The sequence below is a fragment of the Puma concolor genome, chromosome C1 (genome assembly GCF_028749965.1).
Source record: "Puma concolor isolate L17-30 chromosome C1, mPumCon1.1.hap2, whole genome shotgun sequence".
NCBI classification, from domain to species: domain Eukaryota; kingdom Metazoa; phylum Chordata; class Mammalia; order Carnivora; family Felidae; genus Puma; species Puma concolor.
Window position 1 is genome coordinate 53644966 of NC_141674.1, and position 18643 is coordinate 53663608.

The window sequence follows — 18643 nt, forward strand, 5'->3', positions numbered from 1 at the left end:
GTTCATTGTATACTTCTCATAGCCTCAGAAAGACACTTCTCTATTCACTTGTGGAGAAATTCTGTGATAAAGATGCCTTTTACATCACCAGTCTTCCTCCTGCCTCCATACTTGCTTACGCAGAGACACTGTGGATGTGGGAATCTTCCCTGGATTAAGATTCATTGTCCCCTTCAACAGTCTCTGTTTCTGCCTTGTGTTTGTTCATCAAGTGAGTTTTGTTCTCAGTCTTGTGTTTTCATCTTTGTGAAGTGAACTCGATTAGATGTTACTTATGGAATGAAGTAACTAGAAAAAAAAGTGGTTGTGTTTTAGGAATTCCTTTTATTTCTATTGCTGGAATGGAGGGAGAGGTCTAAGGAAAAGAAACCAACATTGGTGTTTTTTTTGTTTTTTTTTTTCAACGTTTATTTATTTTATTTTTGGGACAGAGAGAGACAGAGCATGAACGGGGGAGGGGCAGAGAGAGAGGGAGACACAGAATCGGAAACAGGCTCCAGGCTCTGAGCCATCAGCCCAGAGCCTGACGCGGGGCTCGAACTCACGGACCGCGAGATCGTGACCTGGCTGAAGTCGGACGCTTAACCGACTGCGCCACCCAGGCGCCCAGTTTTTGTTTTGTTTTTAACACTTGCTGTATTTTTTGTGATGTGAGCATTTAACCTTTTCCGACAACACTGTGAGACTGCCTCCCTAATACAAGTGGAAAAGAAGTTAATCGTTGTAAGTTCATGCAGTTAGCAGACAATTTCTGTGATAACAGAGTCCACATTATTTTCATTATACCATGGACAAGTTTCTTCGGGCATGGAAGTAGGGTCTCATAAAAACGTTTTTTTTTTTTGTTTGTTTCTTTTGTGTTAGCTGCTATGCATAAGAATTAGGAGAGATGGATGTATCGAGGTCCAGATGGATATAATAATCCTTAACTCGTATTCCAATATTGGTGAAGTTGCCTGTATCACATTATTTCTCCTGCAGATAACCATTATTAAAACTGGAGTAAATATGAAAGAAAAACAACTATCCAAAGGCTTGGGACATGATCAAAAGCAAGCAGAACCCGAAGGGGAATTAGTCCTTGAAAGATAGAAACAGCACTGGATGAGATCTGTCTTTGTGTGGCTGTTTGCCTAACACCACCTGTAGTCCATGCATTTACTGGCTGGTGGGGTCCGAGCACCGAGTTCAGAACCATTAGCAAGGCTGAAAAGTAAGCATGAAGTCGCTGAAAAAGGGGTTGCTTAGGAAGGAGCCTCAAAATCTCTGTGTAAACTCAGGTGAAATACACTTAATTGACCCTCTGAAATATGTTTGTAAGGGAGATTCCAGGTCCTGGTGGAAAACAATAGCTAGAAGATAAGAACTGAGAACAGATTCGATTCCTCCCCTGCACAGAAGAGACAGAGTTTTGGAGTTTGAGTTCAGCAAAGTTATCTCCTTCTTATAAAAAAAAAATCAGGAAGATTACACATGTATAGTCATTATGATGTACCATGTATAATGTTCAGTAAATAAACATTACTAGATAACTGAAGAAACAAGAAATGTGACCCACAATTAAGAAGAAAAGTAATTCGGGGCACCTGGGTGGCTCAGTCAGTTGCGTGTGTGACTTTGGCTCAGGTCACGATCTCACATTTCATGAGTTATAGCCCTGCGTCGGGCTCTGTGCTGATACCTCAGGGCCTGTAGCCTGCCTGGGATTCTATGTCTTCCCCTCTCTCTGTCCCTCCCCTACTCCCGCTCTGTCTGTCCCTCTCTCTCAAAAATAAACATTAAAAAATGTTTTTAAAAAGAAGAAAACTAATAGAAACTGACCCCAAGATGACCCAGATGTTGGTCTTAGTAGATAAGGTCTTATTTAAAGCAGCAATTATATGTTCAAGAACTTAAGGAAAATAAAGTCATAGTGAATAGGTGGGGATTTTCAGCAAGAAATATACACTAAAAAAGAAGTATAGCAACTCTACAATCGAAAAGTATAGTATCTGGAAACAAAAATACAGTGGATGGGCTTAGCAAAATATTGGAGAAAACAGGAAAAAAGTTATGATTAACATAAAGACAAAAAAATAATCTGAAAAACAGAAATGAGAATAAAAATCAGTGAACAGATCCTCAAGACCGGAGGGACAATATCAAGTAGTCTAAAATAAGTGTAATTGGTGTTCCAGAAGAAGACAGGTAACGCCACATGAAATATTTGAAAAAGTGTTAGTAAAAATATTCTAAATTGGGTGTAAAAACCCTACAGACCTAACAGGCTCAGACATCTCCCCTGCAAAGCAGGATAAATAAAAAGAACAACTTACCTAGACACATTAGTTAATATGATGAAAACCAAAGTTATAAAGAGAGCATCTTGAAAGCAACTAGATAAAAACAACGCACATTATTCCTAAGGCACAGTTTCTCAGCCTTGGTATTGTTGACATTCTGGGCTGGGTAGAGGGTGGGGAGACTATCCTGTGCATTGGAAGATATTTAGCAGTATCTTTCTTCTGTATCTATCTTCTATCCCTTAGATTGCTCCTCATTGAGAACGACCGTGTTAAAACAACTGTAATATGTGGGTAAATAAAATACTATATATTTTCTCTATTTAAGAGCAAAACTATAACATTGTGGTGTGGGGTTTGTAATGTGCATAGATACAACATATTTGGTAATTGTACAAAGGACAGTATAGTATGGGGTGAATGAAAGTATAGTTGTGGGATTATTGCATTTTATATGAAGTAGAACAGTAACACTGAGTAGACTGTGATAAGTTATGGAACACATTATAACCCATAGAGCAACCATTAAAAAAAAAATACAAAACAGTACACATAAAGTGTCAATAATTTAATGGAATTCTAAGAACATTTGATTAAGCCAAAAAATATCAGGAAAGGGGGGAAAAAACCCAGGATGAATAGAAAACAAATAGCTAGGCAGGAAACCTAAACTGAATGATAAGAATAGTTAAAATAGAGTACAAGCTCCAATTAAAGAAGTTTCCAGAGCAAGCTTCAACTATATACTTTCACCGCTTCTATTCAACATTTTGCTGGAAGTTTCAATCACTGCAGCAATGTTTTTTAAAAGGAATGTGAAATGGGAAGGAAAAGTAAAAATGTCTCTCTTTGCATATGATGACTTTGCATGAAAAACCCTTAAGAATCTGAAAAGCAACTGATAAAACTAACAAACTTTGCAAAGTCACATGATAGAAGGGCAGAATGCAAAAATTAGTTGTATTTCTGTGTACAAGCAGCAAACAATTGGAAAATAAAGGTTTTTTTTTAAATTTCCATTTACAACAGCATCAGACATGGAATACATAGCAATAAATTAACAAGATTTGTAAGAACAATGAAAACTACGAGACACTGCTGAGAGAAATTAAACGAGATGCCTGTGAATGGAAAGTTATATCATGTCAGTGAATTGGAAGACTTAATATTGGTAATATATCAGTTCTCCCCAGACTATCTATAGATTCAGTGTTACCCCAACTAGTTTTTCAGCAGCCTTTTTCTTAAATAGAAATTGACAAGCCAATTTTTAAAGTTTGTATTAAAATGCAAAGGAGCTGAAATACCCAAACAGTCTTACGAAAGAACAAATTTGGAGGACTTCCTCTATAGGACTTCAAGATTTACTATAAAGTCCTATCGAGCATTGGGGTTTTGGCATAATGACCGGCAAATAGATCACTAGAACAGAATATGCCCATGCTTAAATGGCAAACTGATTTTTGAAAGAGATGCCAAAACAATTCAATAGGTGAAGAATAGAAATGTTAGAACAACTGATTATCCATATTTGAAATCGTGAACCCTGACCCTTGCCTCAAACCGTACTCTAAAATTAATCTGCAGTGTATTATAGGCCTAAATGGAATATCCAGGCCAAATGGATATCAACAAAAAAAGGGCACGATAAAAAGCTCTAAGTGTTCTCTCCTGAAAAAAAAAAAAATCAATAAAACTGGAAATAATTATTAGGAAAGGACCAAACAGAAGTTCTAGATTCAAGTACAATAACTGAAATGAAAAATGTACCATGCATAGCAGATTTGAACAGGCAAAAAACCCAACATGTTAGGAAGATAAGTCAATTGAGAGTATCCAGCCTAAACGATAGAAAGACAATGAAGAAAAATGAACCATAAAAAGGGTTGGCAATGATGCGGAGAAATTGGTACTCTCGGACATTGCCGGGAGGGAGTATAAAATGGCACAGCTGTTTTAGAAAAATTTAGCAGTTCTTCAAAATGTTAAACACGCTTACCATATGACCTAGGAATCACATATCCAAGAGAATTGAAAATACAATGTCCACATACAAAATTGGACATTAACTTTTTTTTATTTAATGTTTAATTTTGAGAGACAGAGTGCAAGCAGGGGAGGGGCAGAGAGAGAGAGGGAGACACAGAATCTGAAGCAGGCTCCAGGCTCTGAGCTGTCAGCACAGAACCTGACGTGGGGGCTCCAACTCAAGAGAACTGCCAGATCATGACCTGAGCTGAAGTCGGATGCTTAACCGACTGAGCCATCCAGGTGTCCTGGACATTAATTTTCATAGCAGCATTATTCATCATAATCAAAATGGAAATGATGCACATGTCCATCAGTTGATGAGTGAATAAACAAAATGTGGCATATCCATACAATGAAATATTATGTAGCTATAAAAGAGATGGAATACTGATCCTTGTCACTATACGGCTGAACCTTGAAATCATTATGCTGAGCCAGATACGAAAGGTCACATATTACATGATTCTGTTTATATGAAATACCCAGAATAGGCAAACTCTTAGAGAAAGTAAACAGTTACTAGGGGTCAGGGAAATAGGAGTTGTGGAGTAACTGTTTTCAGGTACAGGGTGTCCTTTTGGAGTGATGAAAATGGTCTGGAATTAGATTGTGGTCATGGCTACACAGCCTTGTGAACATCAACAAATGTACTCAAATTAAAAAAAAAAAAAAAAAGCCTAACTGTACTAAACAGAGGGTGGCATTTTCACACAGTGTTTTAGAGATCCTGAAAGTAATGATAAGAAAACAAGTTAATTACACATCTAGTTCTAATTAGAAAACAATTTAAAATGGGCTATACATCCTATTTCTCTAGTCGATTATAATATTTGAGTACTGCTATTGAGCCGAAGTTATTTTCTCAAAAAGTGTACTTCTTAAATATTCTTTTTAAACGTTTTTAAATAAATTTTTTAAAGTTTTTATTTATTTATTTTGAGGGAGGGAGGGAGGGAGAGAGAGAGAGAGAGAGAGAATGAATGTGAGCCCGGGAGGGGCAGAGAGAGAGGGAGAGAGAGAGAATCCCAAGCAGGCTCTGCCCTGCCATTGCAGAGCCTGATGCAGGGCTTCAACAACCCTTGAACCATGAGATCATGACCTGAGCTGAAATCAAGAGTCAGATGCTTAACTGGCTACACCACCCAGGCTGCCCTTAAAAATTCTTTTATTGAGAAAATTTAAATAAAAAATAGATGTAGTTATTTAAAAATCTATGATAACACTGGCAATGATAGTATCATGATAGTCAGCTATATAATCCTATTAATTTGAATGGATGGATGGATTTTGAAATGTCAGGTTCTGAGGGAGGTACATCTATGTCAGATGGTTGGGAGAAGCCTACCTTAAGGGAAAAGGCTTTGAGCCAATTTATTAAGTTTTTATTAAATGCCTATACCTAACATCTAATTAAAATCTGTCAAAAACAAGACATTCCTTCCTCCCCACTTTTAAAGTAGGTAAAATAGATCAAAATTTCACTTAAGTATCTTTTCAGTTTGACTTAGTAATTAGTTTTAATTATGTAAAGAATAATATAAGAATTATTTCTGCTGTGTCATAGGACTGTTAAAATTGTGATTTGGGATTTTCACGGGACACTTGTCGTCTGGTATGTCGCAGGTTAAGAGAACACGATTTACCTGCCTGTTATACTCTTGTGTTGCCCTTGGTTACCGGGGTGTTTCCTGCGAGGAAGCCGATTGCCTGTTTCAGGGAATCCACCACAGAATGTGTGCTAAGACTGTGTGATGAGGAAATAGGAAATAAAACTAAAAAATGAACAAAAAGGTCCGCTTGGCGTTCAGTCCTTTAACATGGAGCCCAATGCTGCCACCTAGTGGGAAAATAGTACAGGGAGACCTGCCAAAAAGATTTTTGTGACAAAAGGAATCTCGTGACAAACACGAACATATAGAATGTTTTTAAAAACCTAAGTCTACTTGAAACAATAATTATGAAATCACAGATTAACTCTAGCCAATAATTTAGAAAATACTTTAAAAATGATTTTTGCTAAAAACTGTAATTAAAGGAAAACAATAATTTGGAATTGATTTAGTTACCCTCACTGCTTTAAAATCTTTTGTTTATAAACCAAATCAGTTTTTTAAATGTTAAAAAAACCAATAAAATGAGTGTGCAATTTAAAGCTAGTTTTGAATTGCTACTCTGACTTGTTAGTCTAATTTTTCAAAGGATTTTAATGTGTGTATTTTGATATTTTGAGAGTGCTTATTAAGCATTCTTAGGGGCGCCTGGGTGGTTCACTTGGTTACTTGTCCAACTCTTGATTTCAGTTCAGGTCGTGATCTCACAGTGGTGAGATCAAGGCCCATGTCAGGCTCTGCGATGAGTGTGGAGCCTGCTTACAATTTTCTGTCACGCTCGCTCACTTTTCTCTCGCACACGTGCGTGCACACTCTCACTAAATTTTTTTTTTTTAAAAAACATACTAAAACTTAAGGTATAGAATTTGTATACCTTGGTACGCTGAAACTAGTGGGGCACTGAAATTTTACTTTTATTTTTTGGAACGTGCTACAATACTTTTGGAGGATCAGTCCTTCAATTCAAAGTTAAGACGTAATGTTACTCATGAAGAAACGCAAGTAGCTGAGAAGCAAAAATTAATGTGAAAATTGAAAACATCTATGCATATATGTAAGGAAGAGACATTTTATTGTATCCTGAATGTCAGAAAATAAAGGAAAGTGGGTTTTAAAACATTTTTAACTGCGGAAAAGAGAAAAACTGTACTTAAATAAAATTTTATGCTTAATGCAGAAAAGAGGAATGAATTCATGTTTGTTTAGGTATAAAGTCCAAAAAGCTGGACTTGAAACCATAAGAAAGGAATATTAAGGGTTTGATTCAGATTCTAGAAGAACCTGTGCAGTTGTTCATTTTCGGCTTTCCATCTCCTCTGACTTCTCTAATAAGACAAGACTTGGAGAAGTAAAGTGGGGCTAAAGGTTAAGGTGAGGCTGAGGAGCCCTAAGTGGAGGCAGAATTTTCCAAAAAACAATTTGTATATTTAGAGGACACTAAGTCGTAGCATTCCTTTCGGAAGAGCGCGAGTGATAAACGTTGTGAATTTGGACCAGTAGCCGAGGAGCTGAATCAGATTCACTATAAAGTGCCCCAAAGTGGGACGCCCGGGTGGCTCAGTTAGTCAATTAAGTGTCCGACTTCACCTCAGGTCATGACCTTGTGGTTCACGAGATGGAGCCCCGCATTGGGCTCTGCATGGTGGTGCAGAGCCTGCTTGAGCTTCTGTCTCTCCTCCCCTCTCTCTCTGCTCCTTCCCCACTTGTGCATGTGCTCTTTCTCTAAATAAATAAATAAATAGACTTAAAAAAAAAAAGCCCAAAGGAATCTCACTGAGGGATATTCAAGATGCTGTTTTCATGAATTCTTCCATGAGCTTTTAAAAACTAGCCTTAAGTTCTGTTCCTGGAGTGAACCTAAATATTGAGCTTAAGACACATCTTAAATATACAACTTTGCCTGTCAAAAAGAAACCGTGATATTCCAAATTCACATGGAAATAAAAGAAAATTAGTCTCCATTTACGTGAAGATAAAAATACTTTAATTAAAGGAAGAAAATATTTCTTCAAACGCAAAAATAAAATAGCAATTGCATAAGTACAGAATGGGCCTCACAGTAATTGTGTGCAAAGAAAAAAAATGCATTTTTAAAAATAAGGAAGATTGGAATAATGTAAAGGACACCAACATGAGAAAAAATGAGTTGGATTCATGGCTCTAACATTTAATAACCTTGTGATTTCAGGCAAGTCCCGTAAGTTCTCCAAGCTTCTGTTTTCACACCTATTCACTGGAGATCGTTCCTTTTTTGCTTACTGCACAGGGCCGATGTCGGTGATACAGTGTAGACTATCATCATAATTAAATTTTGTCAGTTTGTCTTTCAGGTGTATTATGGTTTGGATATTTTGCTAATTTGATCCCCACCTGAATAGTAGACATTCTCTTCTACTCAGGACCTTTCTTTAGTGTCTCCAGTGCATAAATGCCCATCAAATTGTTTTTTCAGATTTTCAGACTATATCACTTTCTTGTAAAATTTTAATCAAGGTTTTAAGTCACATATAATCCGTGTGTTTGCCCACATGCATATATCTAGTGCCTATCTCTTTGATTACCATATTTGTAATAGAGCTGCTTATTAATTTTGCTAGATTCCAAGATCAAATAGATTATTCTGCTTATAATCTTAGCCTGGCATTCCAGCCCCTCCATGACTGAGGCCAGCTTGCCTTTCCAACCTCATTTGCCCCTACGCTCTTCCACGGACCAGCCGCTCTGCCCCATCACAGGCCCGTGAGTTCTTACTACCTGCCTTGCTCAGGCATTTCCTCTCTGCTAGAACAGTCATTCCTGGTCTCCTCATGTCCATACCCAGTATCATCTCCAAATCCAAATTCTGATGGCTTCTCATCCGTGAGACTTCACCTCTCAAACCTTCCTCTCCCATTTTCCCTTCTATGAAAACACTTGAGCACTTTGCCTCTATTTCTCTTTTGGCATGGTGGTGTTCTCCTTTTAGAAATATGTTTTGTACTTTTCTTACTTCCCCTATGATATGAGCTGTTAGAGGGCACAGTCCAAACTTCATTTTTCTAGGTAACTGTATAGCACACAGCCCAGTGACCTCAATAGTTGTCCACAAAGAAATGGGTGTCTGTGACCTACGAATATGAAATAGAGGGAAGAGTATTTGCCTGTTTTACATATACTCTTCCCCTCTTTTGTGGTCCCCCCCCCTTCTGATCCAGATTACTTCTCCTAGAACACTGAGCTTTGTTTCAAAAATCTTAATTATCATCACCTCCCATTGTACCCAACAATCCTTTCACTAAAAATTAGGTATCTTTGATAGAATGTATCAGAAAAATTTCGTTTGCTCCCAGTATCATATGGGTGATAATGATGTCCATTTTCATTTCCTCTTCTTACTGCTAATTCTTGTGCTGCTCAGTGGAGTGTTTTGCTGATCTCCTACATCTCACTTGATTCTTACTTCAATGGTGTGTGTATATATATACATACACACCATTGAAGTAAGAATATATATACCATTGAGATATATATATATACCACTGAAGTATACTATATATATATATATGTGTGTGTGTATACACACACACACACACACACACACACACACACACACACACACACACACATACACGGTACACAACTGGGAAGTCCTTTTGGTGGAAGCACATAATTTCCTACCTGGCTTCTGAGAATAAAGATAGTATAAAGAAAGAGAGAAAAATTCAAAGTATTGATTTGCTTTATACTAAGACATGAAACATGGACTACTTCATAGCAGGAAGATTCAAGGGAAAGGAATTCAAAGTGTATGATTTCTAGACCCCGGAGTGAGGTATTATTTCTCTCCCTGTCATCTTTGAAAAATGAATTGGGCTGTCAAATAAGTAGCTTTTCAAAATTTAATTTAATGGACTAACCATTTATTAGAGGAAGAACACTAATAAGAAAAAGAGTTCTTTATACCTGAAGCTAAGGGTCTGACAGTGATACTGTGCACAGTCTGACACGCAGGAAGATCACCAACAGAGGGACTCCAGCAAAAGGCAGATGAAGAGAATAATTAGAGGCTTGATATTGGAGGAATCCCAGTCTCAGTATGCGATTTTGTTGCAGGCAATCTTTATCTAGGGTGGAATCTCTCTTTTTTTTTAATTGAGATACAGTTGATATATAACATTATATTGATTTCGGGTTTACAACATGATACTTGCATATATTGTGAAATGCTCACTACAGTAAGTCTAGTTTAACATCCATCACCACACATAGTTACAAATTTCTTTTTTTCTTGTGATGAGAAAGTTTACAGTCTACTCTTGCAACTTTTAAATATGCAGCGTCTCCAGGACTTATTTATCTGTTAACTGGAAGTTTGTACCTTTTAACCACCTTCACCCATTTCACCCATCCCCACTCCCCATCCCCCACCATCTCTGGCAACCACCTATCTGTGTTCTGTATCTATAGTTTAATTAGCTTTGTTCTGCTTGTTTTTTAGATTCCACATATAAGTGAGGTCATACAGTATTTGCCCTTCTGTGTCTGACTTATTTATCATAATGCCCTCAAGGTCCACCTATGTTGTCACGAATGACAAGATTTTCTCCTTTTTTATGGCTAATATTTCTTTTTCTCCCTTTCTCTTTCTCTCCCCCTCCCTTCTTGTGTGTGTGTGTGTGTGTGTGTGTGTGTGTGTGTGTGTATGAGAGAGAGAGAGAGAGAGAGAGAGAGAGAGAGATTCTCTGTACCCGTTCATCCATTGATGGACACTTAGGTTGCTTTCATGTCTTTTTTTTTTTTTTTAATGTTTGTTCATTTTTGAGAGAGAGGCAGAGCATGAGTGGGGGAGGAGCAGAGAGGGAGACGCAGAATCCCAAGCAGGATCCAGGCTCCAAGCTGTCAGCACAGAGTGCGATGCAGAGCTTGAACTCAAAAACCTTGAGATCATGACCTGAGCTGAAGTCGGACGCATAACTGGTTGAGCCACCTAGGTGCCCCAACTCATGTTTTGGTTATTATAAATAATGCTGCATTGAACGTGGGGGCCCAGATATCACTTGTGAGTTAATGTTTTCATTTCCTTCAGATAAATACTCAAAAGTAGAATTACTGGATCAAATGGTAGATTAATTTTTTGAGGAACCTCCATAGTTTTGTTCATAGTGGCTGCACCAATTTATATTCCCAGTAGTGCCTAAATGCTCCCTTTTCTGCACATCTTCACCAATGCTTGTTATCTTGTCTTTTTTTTTTGTTAAGCTTTTTAATTCCAATATAATTAATATCTTCTGTGTTTTTGATAATAGCCATTCTAATAAGTGTGAAGTGATATCTCATTTTCACTCCTTCCATGGTTGAGACCGGCATGTCTTTCTAACTTTGTTTGCTGCTGTCTTCCCTGGACCAGCTGATATGTCCCATCACATGCTCCTGTGTTCCTGCCATTGAACATCTTTTCATGTACCTAGTGGCCATCTTATGTCTTCTTTGGACAGTTGTCTATTCATATCTTCTGTCCATTTTATAATAGAGTTGGGTTTTTTGTTTTGTTTTGTTTTTTGCTGTTGAGTTGTGTGAGTACTTTATATATTTTGGACATTAACCCATTATTAGATATATGATTTGCACATATTTTCTCCTTTAGTAGGTTGTTCATTTTGTTGATGGTTTTCCTGTGCTGGGCAGAAGCTTTTTGGTTTCTTGAGCTCCCATTTCTCTGTTTTTACTTTTGTTTCCTTTCCTTTTGGTGTTAAACCCCAAAATCATCACCAAGACTGATGCCAAGGAGCTCACCACCTGTTTTCTTCTAGGAGTTTTACTGTCTCAGGTTTCCTGAAAAATCTGCTTATGGGGTTCCTTTCATTAAAAACATGCTTTTCCCTTGCTGTTTTTAAGAGTCTCTCCTTGTCTTTAATGTCTCATAATTTAATTATAATATGTCTCAGTGTATGTCTCTTTTAATTCATCTTGTATGGTGCTCTTTGGGTGTTATAGATCTTGATGTCTCTTTCCTCAGGGCAGGGAAATTTTCATCCATTAATTCTTTGAAAAAGTCTTCTGCCCCTTTTGTTCTCTCCTTCCCTTCTTATATTGATCTACTTGATGGTGATTCATATGTCTCTTAAGCTCTCTTCGTTCTTTTTTTTCCATCTCTGATTGGATTAATTCCACTGATCTGTCTTCAAGATCATTAATGCTTTTTTTCTGGGTGATCTAATCTGCTGTTGAAACTTTCTATTGAATTTTTTTTCAGTTGAGTTGTATTCTTCAGCTCTGAATTTTCTGTTTGTACTTTTAAAATTTTTTCTGTCTCTGTTGAAATTCTCACTTTGTTCATGCATTATTTTTGACTGTTACTTTGAACTCCTTTCAGGTAAACCACTTACCTCTTTTTCATTACAATCTGTTTCTGGATCTTTATCTTGATCTTTTGTCTGCAACACATTTTTCTGTTTCTTCATTTTCCTTGACTCTCCGTCTCTCTCTGTTTTTGCACATTAGATAAAACAGCCACCTCTCCCAGTCTTGCTAGAATGGTCTCGTATAGGGGATGAGCCTGGCCTGAGCTCTTAGTTGTCCCTCAAACGCTTGTGATTGACCAAGTTTTCTTCCTTGTTCTTATGACTCCCTGTAGTTGAGATTGTGCTAAGACTTGTCAGTATCCCAAAAGGATGAATTTCAGTTAGCACCTAGATGCAGGCTGATTAGATTCTGGACATTCAGGCAGCAGCTGAGAAAGTATGTAGTTAAACTTCTTCCAGGGAGAAATATAAATGGAAGTTTTTGCCTCTTTCCTCTGTGCTGGGCCCAGGTGTATAGTCATAGGTGGGGAGTAGAGAGGATATCCCTGCATCCATTAAGAAATTGTTTTCTGTTTGCTACAGTGCTGTGGGACTCATGAATATTGTGTCTTGTTGGCTATCAGAATCAGGCAATCCAGGGACCATACCTTGAATCGCAGCTAGAAAAGCTGGGGCACAGACATGTGTAAAAACTTCTTCTAGGGAGATACTAGTGACTTGGAGTGGGCTGAAAGAGAAGGTGGGTTTGGTTTTTGTTTGTTGATGGTTTCCTTCACTGTGCAAAAAGCTCTTTAGTTTGATATAATCCCAATTGTGCTTTTTGTTTGTTTGTGTTGGGGTTTTTTGCTTTTATTTTCCTTGGCAGAGACATATCCAGAAAAATATTGCCAAGTTTGATATCGAAGAGATTACTGCCTATGCTTCCTTTTAGGAGTTTTGTGGTTTCAGGTCTCACATTTAGGTCTTTAATCCAATTTGTTTTAAGTTTATTTATGTATTTTGAAAGAGAGCGAGAGAGTGTGCACAGGAGGGGCAGAGAGAGAGGGAGAGCGAGAGAATCCCAAGCAGGTTCCACACTGTCAGCACAAGGAAACTGATGCAGGGCTCAAACTTATGAACCCATGAGATCATGACCCGAGCCAGAATCAAGAGTTGGACACCCAACTGACTGAGCCATTCAGGTGCCCCTTTAATCTATTTTGAATTTATTTTGTGTATTGTGTAAGAAGGTGATCCAGTTTCATTGCTTTGCATGTAGTTGCACAGTTTTCTCAGCATCATTTATTGAAGAGACTATCTTTGCTTGATCGTACATTTTTGCCTTCTTTGTTCTAGATCAATTGACCATATCAACATGGGTTTATTTCTGGGCTCTCAATTCTATTCCATTGATCTATGTATCTATTTTTATGCTAATATCATGCTGTTTTGATTATTACAGCTTTTTAATATAATTTGAAATCTGGGATTGTGATCCCTCCAGCTTTGTTCTTCTTTCTCAAGGTTGTTGTGGTTATCTGGGATCTTTCGTGGTTCTGTAAAAATTTTTGGATTTGTTTGTTTATTTTGCTATAGCTCTGTGAAAAATACTGTTGGTATTTTGATAGATTGATCTGGGTAGTGTGGACATTTTAACAGTATTCTTCCAACCCATGAAAATTATATCTCTTTCCATGTACTTCTGTCACCTTTGAGTTCTGTCATCAGTGTCTTATGGTTTTCAGAAGATAGGTCTTTACCTCCTTGATTAGATTTATTCCTAGATATTTGATTCTTTTTGATGCAATTGTAAATGGGAATTTTCTTCATTTCCCTTTCTTCCTCTTTCATTATTAGTGTATAGAAATGCAACATATCTCTGCATATTGATTTTGTATTACACAGCCTTCCTGAATTCATGTATTAATTTTGATAGTTTTTTGTGGAGTCTCTAGGGTTTTCTACATATAGTAGCCTATTATCTGCAAATAGTGACATTTTAATTTCTTCCTTATTGTTTTGGATGTCTTTAATTTCTTTTTCTTGTCTGATTGCTATGGCTAGGACTTCCAATAGTACGTTGAATAAAAGTGGCAAGAGTGGACATCCTTGTCTTGTTCCTGATCTTAGAAGAAAAGTTATGTTTTTCACCATTTAGTATGATGTTAGCTGTGGGTTTGTCATATATGGCCTTTTTTAAGCTATGTTCCCTCTACACCCACTCTGTTGAGTTTTATCATGAATTCATCTTGAATTTTGTCAGATGCTTTTTCTGCATCTGTTGAGATTAATCGTATGATTTTAATCCTTCCCTTTGTAAATGTGGTATATCATTCTGATTGATTTTACCTATTGAACCATCCTTGCATTCCTGGAATAAATCCCACTTGATCATGGTGTACTGTTCTTTTAATGTATTTTTACATTTGGTTTGCTAATATGTTGCTGAGGATTTTTGCAACTATGTTCATGAAGGATATTGACCTGTAATTTTGTTTTTTGGTAGTATCTTTGTATGCTTTTTTGCTATCATGTTAATGCTGGCCATATAGAATGAAATTTGGAAGCATTCCTTCCTAATTCCTTCCTGCCTATTTTTTGGCATAGTTTGAGATAGGTGTTAACACCACTTTAACTGTTGGGTAGAATTTACCTGTAAGGCATTTGCTCTTAGACTTTTTTATTGGGAATCTTTTGATTATTAATTCAATTTTGTTACCAATAATTGGTCTGCTCAGATTTTCTATTTCTTTCTGATTCAGTCTTGGAAGATTATATGTTTCAAGGAATTTATTGTAGTTTATCCAATTTGTTGACATAATTTTCTGTAGTAATTATAATTTTTTGTATTTCTGTGATATCAGTTATAACTTCTCTTTTGTTTTCAATTTTGAGTTTTAATTGATTAGTTGACTAACGGTTTATCAATTTTATCTTTTTAGAGAACAAGTTCTTAGTCTCAGTGATCTTTCCTGTTGTTTTTCGAGTACGTATTTCATTTCTTTCCATCCTGATCTTTATTATTTCTTTCCTTCTAACTTTGGGCTTTGTTCTTCTTCTTCTACTTCCTTTAAGCATAATGTTAGATTGTCGATTTGAGGTTTTTCTTGTTTTTTTTTTTCTCTGTTTTTATTCTCAAGTTAGCTCATATACAGTGTAGTCTTGACTGCAGGAGTAGATTCCAATGATTCATCATTTATACATAACAGCTAGTGCTCATCCCAACAAATGCCCTCCTTAATGCCCATCACCCATTTTCCCCGTATTACTGTAAACTTCCTTCTTAGAACTGCTTTAGCTGTATCCTAAAGATTTTGAACTGTAGTGTCTCCATTTTCATTTGTGTCTAGATATTTTTTTTTGGTATCTTCTTTGATTTCTTCATTGACTTACTGGATGTTTAGTAACATGTTATTTAGTCTACATGTGTTTGTGTTTTTTCCCGTTTTTTTTCTTCTAATTGATTTCTAGTTTTATACTGTACTGATCAGGAAAGATACTTGATATATCTTCTATTTTTTTTTAAGTTCTGTTTAAGTAATCTCTACACCCCACTTGGGGCTTGAACTCACGACCCCCAGATCAAGAGTTGCATGCTCTTCCGACTGAGCCAGCTAGATGCTCCTTATATTGGTCTTCTTAAATTTATTGAGACTTGTTTTGTGGCCTATCATAAAATCTGTCTTGGAGAATGTTCCATGTACCCTTGAAAAGAATGTGTATTCTGCTCTTTTGGAGTGGAATGTTTTGTATACATCTGTTAGGTCTATCTGGTCTAAAGTTTTATTCAAAGCTACTTATTCATTTTTCTGTCTGAATGACCTATCCATTGATGTAAGTAATGTTTTTTTGTTTTTATTTTTTTAGTAGTGTTGTAACATCCCCCACTCTTACTGTATTACTGCCAGTTTTTCCCTATATGCCTGTTAATATTTGCTTTACATATTTAGGTATTCCTAAGTTGGGCACGTAAATATTTACAATTGTTATGTCTTCTCGGATTGATTCCTTTATCAATATGTAATGACCTTTTTTTTCTCTTGTGAAAGTCTTTGTTTTAAAGTCTATTTTATCTGAGGATGCCTGGTGGCTTAGTTGATTAACCATCTGATTTCAGCTCAGGTCATAATCTCGTGGTTTGTAAGTTCAAGTTCCTTATTGGGTGAGCTTGTGCCCTGCTTGAGGTGAGCACGAGCCCCACTTTGGTTGAGGCCCACTTCTCTTTCCCTTGTGGGATTCTCTCTCTCTCTGTCCGTCGCTCACCATGCCCTCCCCCACTCCTCAAAAAAGATACATAAAGTCTATTTTATCTGAGTATTGATACCCCAGCTGTGTGTTTGGTTTTTGTTTGTTAGCTTCCATTTACATGGACTAGCTTTTTTCTGTCTCTTCATTTTAGTCTGTATATGTCTTTAGATCTAAAGTGAGTCTTCTGTAGGCAGCATATAGATGGGTCTTGTTCTTTTCATCCATTCTATGTCTTTTGATTGGCACATTTAGTCCACTTACATTTAAAGAATGATGGAGGAGCACCTGGGTGGCTCAGTTAAGCATCTGACTCTTGATTTCAGCTCAGGTCATGATCTCATGGTTCATGGAATCGAACCCTGCAGTCGGGCTCTGCACAGATAGTGCAAAGCCTGCTTGGGATTCTTACTCTTTACCCCTCCCCTGCTTGCTCTCTCTTTCAAGATAAATAAACCTTTTTTTTAACGTTTATTCTTGAGAGAGAGAAAAAAAGGGAGAAAGACACACAGTGCGAGTGGGAAAGGTCAGAGAGAGAGGGAGACACAGAATCCGAAGCAGGCTCCAGGCTTTGAGCTGTCAGCACAGAGCCCAACATGGGTCTCAAACCCATGAACTGTGAAATCATGACCTGAGCCAAAGTCAGACGCCCAACTGACTGAGCCACACAGGCACCCCACAAAATAAACTTAAAAGTTATTGATTGGTATGTATTCATTGTCATTTTACTTATTTTTTGTAGTTCTCTGTTTCTTTTTTCTCTTGCTCTCTTCCCTTATGGTTTGATGGCTTTCTCTAGTGTTATGCTTAGATTCTTTTCTCTTTTTGTCTGTTGCAGGTTTTTAGTTACCATTGGGTTCATATGTAACATCCTATGTGTATGTAGCAGTCTATATTGAGTTGATGGTCACTTACATTCAAACATATTATAAAAGCATGACATTTTTACTCCTTCCTCCACATTTTATATATTTGATATCTTATTCTGTATCTTTTTATTTTGTGTATCCCTTGACTAATTTTTGTGCATATAATTGATTTTACTACTTCTGCATTGTAATCTCATTAGTTTTGTGATTGATCTACTATGTTTACTATATGTTTATTTTTGAGACAGAGAGAGCATGAGCAGGGGAGGGGCAGAGAGAGAAAGAGATACAGAATCTGAAGCAGGCTCTAGGCTCTGAGCTGTCAGCCCAATGCCGGGCTCAAATTCATGAACCATGAGATCATGACCGGAGCTGAAGTCAGATGCTTAAGTGACTGAGCCACCCAGGTGACCCACTCTGTTTATTTTTACCAGTAAGAGTTTTCCTTTCATACTTTTCTTGTAGTTAAAGAATTCCCCTTAATATTTCTTATAAGGCCAAATATAGTGTTCTTGGTTGTAGGTTTTATCCCCTCAGCACTTCGCATATATCCTGCCCTTTCCTCTGGACTGTAAAGTTTCTGCTGAAAAATCAGATGATAGCCATAATTATGGGGTTTCCCTTGTGACTGTTTATCTCTTGTTTTTAAGATTCTCTCTTCATCTTTAATTCTTGCAGTTTAATTATTATGAGTCTTGGTGTGGACATCCTTGGGTTCATCTTATTTGGGGCTCTCTGTGCTTCCTGGACCTGAATGTCTATTTCCTTTCCCAAATTAGGGAAGTTTTCAGATGTTATTTCTTCAAATAAGTTGTGCCTCCTTCTGTCTTCTCCTTCTAGGATCCCTATAATATGAATTTTATTATACTGATGATGTTGCAGAGGTCTCTTAACCTGCCATTATTTATTCTTTTTGCTCTTCAGCTTGGTTGCTTCCTTGCCCTGTCTTCTAGATCCCTGATGCATTCTTTTGCATCCTGTAATCTGTTGATTCCCACTAGTGTATTTCTCATTTCAGCTATTGTATTCTTCACCTCTGATTGGTTTTTATATTTTCTCTCTCTCTGTTGAAGTTCTGAGTTCATCCACTCTTCTCTAAAGTCTGGTGAGTATATGACCATTACTTTGAACTCTTCATCAGGCATATTGCTTACTTCTGTTTTATTTTTGTCTTCTTTCATTTGGGACATATTCCTCTGTCACTTTGTCCAACTCTGTGCTTGTGTCTATGTGTTAAGTAGGTCAGCTATGTCTCCTGATCTTGAAAGTGGTGGGGTCCTGTTGTAAACTGTAGAGGAATCCCTAGTCACTAGAACCGAGGACTCCAGGAACGTCATCTGTGTGGC

At 37.2% G+C, this 18643-nt stretch overlaps 1 protein-coding gene across 5 annotated transcripts in view; it reads left to right on the forward strand.

Moving 5' to 3' along the window:
* Nucleotides 1-18643, forward strand: part of RAVER2 (ribonucleoprotein, PTB binding 2) — a 100980-nt gene that overhangs the window by 78784 nt on the left and 3553 nt on the right. Inside the window, exon 12 of one of the 5 annotated variants that reach the window (XM_086717206.1) lies at nt 2529-2692. The exons of the other annotated variants lie outside the window; for them this stretch is intronic. Within the exon in view, the coding sequence (XP_086573332.1) occupies nt 2529-2543 (15 nt within the window). The 3' untranslated portion in view covers nt 2544-2692. Of the gene's footprint in view, nt 1-2528; nt 2693-18643 lie in introns of those variants that run through there. 5 annotated transcript variants of the gene reach the window in all.